At 42.7% G+C, this 10,928-nt stretch overlaps 1 protein-coding gene across 2 annotated transcripts in view; it reads right to left on the reverse strand.

Moving 5' to 3' along the window:
• Nucleotides 1–4,235, reverse strand: part of LOC138977248 (serine-rich adhesin for platelets-like) — a 29,808-nt gene extending 25,573 nt beyond the window's left edge. For both annotated transcript variants that reach the window (XR_011459239.1, XM_070350157.1), the window contains exons 1-2: nt 4,177–4,235; nt 1–3,027 (exon numbers count right to left, since the gene is read on the reverse strand). The exon at nt 1–3,027 is cut by the window's left edge and continues 1,963 nt beyond it. Coding sequence is in view for 1 of the 2 variants with exons in the window: in XM_070350157.1 (XP_070206258.1) it covers nt 1–2,792 (2,792 nt within the window). In the remaining variant the exon portion in view is untranslated. The remainder of the gene's footprint in view (nt 3,028–4,176) is intronic.
• Between the last annotated feature and the right edge of the window lie 6,693 nt (nt 4,236–10,928).

Raw genomic sequence — 10,928 nt, forward strand, 5'->3', positions numbered from 1 at the left:
ATCATGTTATGTCTTTCCTGATAATCTTGTGCTTCTCCTGTTGAAGAAGCTGAGCCTTCTATGACTGTGTAATTTGTTGAACTCATCTCAAATATATCACACTCGGGCGTAACACTCGATAAGTTCAAGTTGTCTACAGAAGTCGACGAATGTACTTCCGCGGCATTTATGATAGCATTTAGTTCTTCCGTGCATTCGACAGACTGCAGGTGATTAAACAGTTTTGTAATCAGCTCATGGACTTCGTCTGCAATGCTCTGCATGAAGTCAGTAATGGACTGGTCGCGTTGTTTGTGGATAAGAGTAACGGAAGTCTCCCTTTCATTTAACTCAGCACCTGCAGCGTTGTCCGTTTCTTTTGCGAGCAACGATGTAGAAGTTTCGCTTTTGTCACAAGAGATGAAGCTGCTTGTTGCACTTGTCCTGGTGTTCATCAAGACGCTTACTGCTTCTTTCATTGTTCTTGAAACGAGTTTGAAAGACATCTGCTTTAGTTCTGTCTGTAACGGGCCATTTTGTGTCGAACTTACATCAGACGATGATAAAAGAGGATTGACATCTTGAAGACCGGTTTCGAATTTTCCCTTTTTTTCCCTTGTGACGGTCTCAAGAATCTGATTGATTAGGTCGACAGAAATCCAGTTGGCCTCGCTGGTCTCACTGACATGTTTTTTGTCCTCTTTAGTGTTGGTTTCTGTAGCAACACTGGTGGGAGAATCTGAGGTTTCTACTGCAGTGCTAGCATATGCTTTGTCAGCTCCTGGCCCTTCCAGGTCTTTCAAGGTCTCCTTAATGGCAGACAAAGCCAGGACCACTGGAACAGATTCCTTGTCCTTATTTTCTTTACACAGACCCTGTACCCGTTTTGCACATCCGGAGTAAAGCTCGGAAATCTTCTTCGATGCCTGTCCAACAACCTCATGAGCTATGCTGTAGGCAAGCAAACCCTCCGGCATGACTTCTCTGTCTGTTGGGCAGCTGAGTTTGAACGGTGGTTTCCTCCTCTGTTGTTTGACAATGTCTGTCAAGGTACCAGGATTGTTGTGTTCATGATCTGGACTTCCATCAACGCTCGAGGAGTTTGCAACCCTTGCCATTCGAACCATCACGCTCTGCATAGACTGTAAAACAAGGAGAATGGCTTCCACCGACTGCTTCTTTGTATGGGGTACAACTTCGTGACCTTGGCTCTCATCCCTACCCTTTGACGATCGTGCGGCAGCGGCGGGAAAATCTGTACGACTAACTTTCGGTGACATCAACTTTTCTATCTCTTTGATCCTTTCTGCTGTTGACGAAAAGATCTCACGATCAGTGGCCTTGGTCTTTTCCTTAGCGAGATCTTGTTCAAGTTCAGGCGCTAACCCTGTAAGTTCTTTCCTCCTTCTCCTCGTCTCACTAAGAAGCGGTGGTGGTGATTGATGCACATCTAGACTTGCAAACAAGGCTACCAATTTCTCAGTGTGTCCCTGTGGCCTTTTGAAACAGCTTGTGACCTCCGGGGACTGCTCGGGTCTTTGACAGACAGAACTCTCTTTGTTCATTGTTTCTGTGCATTTTGATCTGGTCAAGTTCTGGCAAGCGGACATGGTTTTGATATCTCCTTGTGATCTGCTCCCACTACAAATCTTTTTTTCGAGGTCATCATTTGCTGAAGTGTTTCTGTTTACTTCACATGTCACAGTAAATTTTATCTTGTCTTTCTCATCGATGAATTTTATATTTTCTTTCACTGCCTCTATGGTGTCTGGCGGCATCATATTCTTGGACAGCTCATACTGACCATGCTCTGCGTTTTCCACCGGCAATTTCTCTGCCCCAAACACTCTTGCCCCACACGCAAAGGCTGGACATTTTTCTTTTGGAAAAACAGACTGCATGGGTTCTACAGTCCACAGCTCACACGGCTCACAATCTGATATTGGGTCAAAGTGAACGTGCTTCTTGCTTTCTATCTCCTGATGAACTTTCACGTTTTGAATTCCTTCGGATTGGTGCACAAAGCTTTCCCCTAAACCCTGGTACACCAAGCTGGCTTCAGGGGACATGGAACAAGTTTCTTCAAAGTTGATACATTTCCAGTCATAAGCCTCGAGATCTTTCTTCAGGCTTGATTTTTTCAGGATGGTAGCTGCTTTCTTCGTTTTGCTTGGGCCTGGCAACTCCTCATTTTGAAAGGAATGTTCTCCATGTTCATAATGGCTTCCCCCGGATCTACAGTCCTGGCTTGGAGGGTCAACGTTAATGGTCATGACATCGCTGTTCACGTGCAACCTGCTAGGGCCTGCTTCATCACAAGTTGAAAAGAATCTGCCAGTGCTTGATCCTGCAACATCATACTCAAAGTACTCATTGTAACGGTTACAGGATGCATCTTCGCTTTGTTCAGGTGCATACTCGTCTGGTGACTCAAAGTTTATCAGCTTCCAGTCTTTGTCTATTTGAGATCGAGTTTGGGCAGTTTTCTTAGCTCTACCTCCCTTGCTCGTACTTGGGACATTTAAGGCGTTTGTATCTAAATCATACGGTATTTCAGATATAGAATGAGATGCTTCGTCTTGAGGCTCGACGTTTATCATACTCCAGTCCACAACATCTGATTCAGAGTCCTCTTCCTTGCTTGTCCCTGGCCCATACGGGTCTTTCTTTCTTTTGTGAAGCTTTGCTGCGGGGTCGAACAGAGACCTTTCATCGGTAGGTTCGTAATTTATCAATGCCCAGTCTACCTGTGGTGTTGACATTCTGGGATCTTGATAAACATCGTTCGTAGAGGACGTCAACTGACTGGCCATACCTAGAAACAGTAGCCGGTGTAAAAACACATTTGAGAGCTTAGTCTGAATTTACTCATGTTCCATGGGGCTTTTGCTGTTGTTGTTTGGCTGTTTTGTTGTTCTTCCTACCTGTGTATTGCGGCGCAAAGCTTTAACCTCAAGGAAGCTGTATGTAGGGGGCTTGAGATGGCCACGATGGATGGTGGTGGTTTGGCTTTGGCCGCAAGCCCCCCTGTTGGCCTGCATTTTATCCCTGCAAAAAAAAAAGGGGGGGAGCGTTGATACTGCACAGCGCATACATAAATGCTAACAACCAGTAATTTTGATTAACGATCATGTCATTAAAGATGTACCACAGTGGTCCGATGCAAATCTGTTGTTTACTGCCACCCCCCTCCAATTCCATTTGTGCGAAATCTTTGTTCTCTAGGATGTGCCAATTTCTTCAATTCATTAACTTCTTCAAGTTCTTGTCTCATTTAATTCAGCATATTATGCCTCATTATTTATAGCTTGCCCCGCTATCATGACCAGCGGCAGCGGCAAGAAATCATCTTCATCTTGGCCCTTGAAGCTGAGGCGCCAAATACCCATGGACACCGGCACAGTAACAATTAACAGCCAATAAGCTTACAGTAATGCTCAAGGCATGACGCAGCTTTGCATAATACATCCAGTAACCAAAACAGTCATCTACACCAGGGCCGGATCCGGGGTGGGGGGGAGGTTCCTATTCCCCCCCCCCCCCCCCCCCCCCCCGGCCTGACCATGTACCTCCTAGTCCTACAGGGTTACACAAAATAATATTTATATATAATAAAAAACCTCATGACAAATACTCTCAGAATGCGCCAGATTGCACATATTTGACATTAGATTTAAAAAAAAATGTTGGGGGGGGGGGGGGGGCATGCACCCGGACCCCCCCCCCTAGCTTCGCACCCTCAACTAATGTACACCCCCCCCCCCCCCCCCTCGCTCTACTTAGGTCCGTCCCTGTACACTGTGCTGTAGATCTACTTCTCACTTCAAAACACAGTGAGGAGCCGGGTACATGTAGCTCAATTGGTTTTCTTTCTGCATGAAAAAATGTTTTTAACATCCTAAAATAAAGGAAAAGGACTTTGAATATTGGTACCAGACAATCACAAAAGTAATATGAAAACATAATAACAGATCTATGGAAAAGACGGTTTTGCAGAAATGTGGCAGTGTGATTGTAAACTCAGATCTACAGATTCTAAATGCAGTAAGTTTCTGTTTTTTTATTTACAAGCCAAAACTGACAAAGAAATGTGTATAGTACTACTGTTCATACACTCATAATCGTTATTGACGGTACGCAATAAATAATTCATGACCATCTCCTGTGAAAATGCAATGTCCACGAAAGAATACATACCATCGTTACGTAAACTGCCGCCATTCCAGGTCTGCCAAAAAGCAGTTTTTAATTTCTTTCCGACAAATCATTTTTAACACGATTTGATGAGTTCTTGGTGATAACATTTATCAGCATTTTCTCTTGAGTTAAACTCCTGATCTATTTCATAAAAAATGCAACAGGTGACGACTTTTGAGCATGTCGTAAACTACAAAACAGTCTCGGTAACCGGGACCTTGCTGTGACGTCATTTCGAAATTCACGGTCCCAGCGGAACAGCAGCTCTGGCTGGTCGAGACTACCTAAATGTTGAGGTGGAGTGCACTTTCTGAAGCATTACATTTCAGCAGAATTTTTTTTTTTTATATCTTTAAACACGAAAGGTCATTACATGAATTACTTACAGACGGGAAAAAATATTTGCTCGCGTTAGTTTTAGTTTGTTCGATGTTATTGTTTTCCTAATGCATTGTAACATAGAATACAATATTTGTCCCCGTGTGTAATTTTTCGTTTTCTTTTGTAATTAAGTAGTACATGTTATGTATGACCTTTCTTGATTCAAGATTTAAAAAAAACAAAAGCAAAATGGAAATGTAATGCCCCTCTTCCATCCAGCAACCTCCTCAACCAGCCCAACGCCGGTTTTTTTCTCCCACACGCGTTATAATATTTTCAACCAAAGCACAGTCTAAATTATGTATTGAAAATATAAAATGAAAAGAAAATATTAAACACATGCGCACACACGCACGCACGCACGCATGCACGTACGCACGCACACACACACACACACACACACACACACACACACACACACATGCACGCACGCATGAACACACACACAACAGATTGGTTGACATATTGAAAGAAAAGCACACACCTTAAAAAAGAAAATTAAACACACACACACACACATGTAGGGGAAAGTCGCTAAACCTGGAACAGTTAAGGAGAAACAGCCGTACCAGACAAAAAAAGGGATATTGCAAAGCGTTCTTTATATTGTCACATACTAGACTCTATCAGTAAATAAACGAACCACAAAAAATAAAATAAAAGTCACGCAACTCATCAGACTGATCATAATAAAAATGTCTGCATTTGTTCCAGGTTGGACGCATGGGTGTGTAAAGTGGAACACTGTGTTGTCAAACTCGGAACACATACAAACACACCCTGACTCTCTTTCTAGCTCTGTCTGTGTCTCACACACACACATATACACCCACACACTCTCATTCACACACAAACAAGCACACTTTACCACACACACAAGATAAATAAATACGTCATAACATTTTGATTAAGCCAATTTATGTAAATGTCTTTTTTTCAACATCATATTTTGATTTTTACCAAGGAAATAACAAATCGGATAACAATGTAAGCCTTAAATGTAAAACAAAAAGATAAATAAGGGCTAGGTCTAAAAAGGACTGAAAAACAAAACTTTAAAAAAAAAGGAAAAAATAGGCAAAGAACCGATTTCGCAGACAATGTCCTTTGTCTTCTACTGTCAGCGCAGTCATCGTGTGATTACTGTGTGCACTTCTGGCACTATAACATATCCTCAGGGGAGTTTGTGCCACACATGAAGCAGTACCACGAAATGTCGCAGCTTCATATGTACCCCTCTTCTGTTGACAAATAGATATAAAAGGGCTACCTGCCCAATTGACTAAATGTAAAAATCATTACGCATAAAGTCTCAAAGCAAATAACTAAGAACAGATTTAAGAACTGATTTTGCAGACACACAAAAATTGCTAAGGCCAAAAAAAAAAATAGGTCTGTTTACGGTAACCCGACCGACCCTATTTTTTTTGCGCGACCCTAGACTTTTTTTTGGCATTTGGGGAAAAAAAAAAAAAAAAAAATCTTTTGGTTTTTTTTGCAAAATAACGTAAAAATATGGGTTTTTTGAAAAAAATTTAAAAAAAGATAAAAAAAAATCCCGACCTATGTTACCGTAAACAGACCTATTTTTTGGGGGGTCTAAGTACAGATTTCGAAGTCCTTTTGTCCGCTGCTGTCAGCGCAGTCCTCGTGTGCCCACTGTGTGCACCTCTGGCACTGTATCATGTTCTCAGGGGAGTTGGTGCCACACATGAAGCAGTACCAAGTGCTTTCCCCCGGGATAGAACGCATCGTCGAGAATGTTCTCCTTTTTTTCCCTCTGATCAGAAGATATTCCCCTCTTGTTTATCTGAGCAGAAGATTTTGTAGCTTCATTCTTTCCTCTTTTCTGTTGACCTGCACGCCTTTTTGCAAGTGAAATCTCCAGCTTTTTCTTGTAAGGAGAAGATTGTTTTTTTCGTGATGATCTCTTCGACGAGCTTGTGGTTGTGCGTTGCAGGACATCAGCAGCAGGTAAGCTTACATTTGCTGCTGACACCAAGCAATCATAATGACCAGAATCTCCATGTACAGTGTACAAAACAACGATGGGGGTGACGTTGGCAAATTTATTTCAGCTTCAAGAATGCTATTGATTAGTTCTTGTTCTATGTCTGGTTTTAACGTAGAAGGTCTTCCTGTGAACTTTACTTCTTCTTTTGCAAATTTGTTTGTTTCCTTCTAAATGACTTTTAAGAGTTGTGACAGTAACACCATATGCTCTTGATGCGCAACGCAAACCCATATCTCCGTTTTTCACTGCCGACAAAGCGCAGCCCATTTCTTCTGGTAACCACCGCCGTTCGGGTCTCACAATACTGTCAAACAAATCAATCAATCATTCAATAAAACTTATAGAAAGGAAAAACACAACAAAACTGAAAAGAGAATTGAATACGTGAATAAAACAGCAGTGTTCTGTTTATTGTTTGATGAGGGTAAGATGGAACAGAATGCGGCAAAGCTGGAACACTGTTCCATGTTTGCCTCTCTTATGTGTTCCATCATTGCCGCATGGCACCTGCATGGATTTCGCGTTTTTCTGTTGGATACACGTGACGTTTCAAATCTTTTTTTCCGTTCAAGTTATTGCAAATCTATGAAGGTTTATCACAGCAATCAACATTTTACGTGAACGTATGTAGATAAAGAGTAATAATACGAATTGTAGACGGTAGAAATAAGAAGAAGAAGGAAGAAAAGTTTAAAAAACGTACAATTTTTTTTTGTTTTACACACACACACACTCGCACGCACGCACGCACACACGCACACACACACACACACACACACACACACACACACACACACACACACACACACACAATGCTTAAAAAAATCTTGTTTCCCCCCTAAAAACGTTGTCGCTCCCCTGGCCCCTCCTCCCGCCATGACCGTGCCCCCAGTCCCCCCCCCCCCCCCCCTCTTCCCCCCCCCTTTCCCCTTCCCCCTACCCAACACACTAGTGTTTACCTCTGTGCCACGCACCGGAAAGCGAAGATTAAAACAAGACACAAATGAATTGGTCCATTTAAATGCGTGCCTGCCAAGAAATCCCCGGCGAATTATTGGAACACGTGTAGTTGTTCAAACAGGCTTGGGTGTCAATTTAGTCATAAACCCGCCAAAAGCCGGTCGAATCATTGTAGCCCCGAGAAACTCAAGTGCAGAATGTTTAAAAGTGTGCTCGAGAGAATATGAAAAGGCTTATATTGGTAGTAGGTTTTTAAAGGTAACGTTCATGGATGGAAGAGCACGATGGCTTGACGTGCAGGTCCAAAACTGAACTTGTGCAAACTTAAACCGTAAGGACATACGCGCACGCAAGCAATTTAAGAACGCACGCACAACAGATTAATTGAACACACACACACACACACACACACACACACACACACACACACACACACACACACACACACACTAACACACACACACACGCACACACACGCACATTCACACATTTTGATCTTTCATAATTATGTTGACAAGAGCAACACGCCAAATAATAACAAAGTGCAACAAATCGATTAATTGACAACCGGGCAGTGAATCGCATACACAAAAAGACGAAAAATGAAATAAAACCAACAACTAACATTTTCACGCGAGGCTGCCCGACAAATGAACCCTTTTTGCCAAGCTGTCAGAAGAGTGTCTTTAGATTCCTAACACCTCTCTTGTCGGCTCCGATGTTTTGCTTTGCTAATTGTTAAATTCGATTCACTCTCCGACGGCGGCATGCTGGGAGGATTAGCAATGCTGTGGCTAGAACAAAATGGAGGGGGGGGGGACGAAAAGAGAAAGTGAGAGAGAGAGAGAGAGAGAGAGAGAGAGAGAGAGAGAGAGAGAGAGAGAGAGCGTTAAAAGTTAAAAGCGCGGGTCATGCACCGACCAACTGGGTTTTTTTTCCAGGTAGTTGGAAGGCGCTACATGGTTTTTAAAATGTGTGAAATATCATTAAAAACGTACATATGGCACTCAACAAGATAATACAAATTTCTATAAAATAAAAACCCTGAGCGTACACAAACACAAAAAGAAAAGGAAGAAGTTTAACAAAAAGAACAAATAATATCAAGTAAAATAAAATAAGTGACCTTGGAAGACTGATTCTTGTGTAGTTGTAGCTGCTGTGCTCAGAATACCTGTCGGCTACAATTCGAGACATAACAGACAAAGATGGTAAATCATGATTTAAACTGCTATTCATGTCATCATGATAAAACGCCGTAAACTAAAAAGGATTATGCTTCGCTTCTTGCTATGCGCGCACGTGCACTTCGCCTTTTCTCAGCCGCCCATGCGACGACGCCACCGTGGAAGATACACTAAATGCAGCGCCGCGCTGTACACTGACAGGCACACCGCACGCAAAACACATAATCTTTCACACACATGTCAAAAATGGATTTTGATAAAGATTTTTTTTTAAATTGATAAATACATATAAAACAAAAGCAAAACCTCCCAAACATTCACATGGGCACACCGCACGCACCACGCTCACCACCATTCTCACCCACTCTCTGGCACCAGTCTGGCACCAACATTCTCCCTCTGACACCGGTTTGGCACCACCATTCTCATTCTGGCACCGGCCTGGCACTACCATTCTCACTTCCACTATCACTCTGGCACCGGCCCACCTAAGTACCACCATTCTCACTCGGGCACCGGTCTGACACCACCTTAGCACCAGATCTGGTACCGCAATTGTCACTCTGGCACCGGTCTGGCACCAGCATTCTCACTCTGGTATCAGTCTGACACCATCACTCTTACTCTGGTACCGGTCTGGCATCCACATTCTCAACCTGACACTGGTCTGGCAACTATGGTCCGGAACGGTTACATCGATCCACAATTCTCACTCTGGCATTCATGCATTCACACACAGATATCCACATACATTCACACCTCTCTGGCACCAGTCTTGAATTACCACTCCAACTCTGGCACCGGCACACACACACACACACAGATTGTCCTTAGTGGGATTCGAACCCACGACTTGGGACTTGTGCAGTTAACCAACATCTCACTGTGGCATCCTCCCAATCACACACAGATATACACATACAATCACACCTCTCTGGAACCACCACTCCAACTCTGACACCGGTGTCACAAACTGAAAACTCTGCCTGAACAATCCTTCTCATTGCGATCAATGCGCATGCGCTAACATGGGGAGATTAATCAGGTCGTGAATAACCTAACCCTAACCCTTACCCTAATCTTAACCCTAATCCTAACCCTAACCCTTTCCCATGGTTCGATCAGTCAAAGGGTCGCATTTTGTAAGTCCAAGATTGGCGCATGCGCATTGACCGCAATGAGAAGGATTGTTCAGCAGAGGTTTCAGTTCGTGACACCGGCAGTCAAACACACACAAACACACAAAGACACACAGAAATATTGCCCTTAGTGGGATTCGAACCCACGAATTGGTCAATATAAAGTCTTCAGTGAGCGAATGTTCAAACATAATTGTATACAGTGACCATTCGCTCACTGAAAACTTTATATTGACAAATTTTCATCCAACTTTCAAGCGAACAGCGTGGCCGCGGGGATAAGAGCGCAGTATTCCAACACTGTCAAGTCCCAAGTCGTGGGTTCGAATCCCACTATGGGCAATATTTCTGTGTGTGACCAGTGCACTGGTGAGATTGATGATGTGGCAGACCGGTTCCAGAGTATGTATGTGTGTTTGTATGTACACTCTTCGAAAAAAGTTAAGGATCGGTTGAAAAAACGGATCTAATTATAAAAAATTGTAAAAAAATTAAACATCGACATACTAATTAAAAGATTAATGTGTTTAAATTAACAAATGAACAATGAGTCTTGACCTAGAATTTTGTTTGGCAGCCATTTTCGAGGGTTGTCACGTTTGACACACTCTAGCTAAATTGTCGCTGCCGCGTTCGATCTTTGCTTTGTTTGTCATTACTCCTTGGTTGTTCAATTATATAAAAAAAAATTAAATGAAAGAATTCGGTCTTGTCTGTTTTGTGTGGCGTGCTTGTAAAAAAGTGATCCTTAACTTTTTTTGAAGAGTGTATGTGTGTGTGTGTGTGTGTGTGTGTGTGTGTGTGTGTGTGTGTGTGTGTGTGTGTACCCATGTTTCCACAGGTTTGGTTGCCTAAATCACCATAAGGCAACCATCCACACGTGGATGGCAACCTAAACTCTGGATGGCAACCTAATTGTGTGGATGCTCGCTTCATTTAACACCGTTAAATTGACTTTTTTGACGGAAAGAATGTCATAACAATGTTCAAAATGACATTCTTTCCGTCCTCTATAGGCGACGAAATAGGTCAAATTTTGTGCATTTTTTAGTGCAAAATTCTTCGATGCCG

Source organism: Littorina saxatilis, linkage group LG1 (genome assembly GCF_037325665.1).
Source record: "Littorina saxatilis isolate snail1 linkage group LG1, US_GU_Lsax_2.0, whole genome shotgun sequence".
NCBI classification, from domain to species: domain Eukaryota; kingdom Metazoa; phylum Mollusca; class Gastropoda; order Littorinimorpha; family Littorinidae; genus Littorina; species Littorina saxatilis.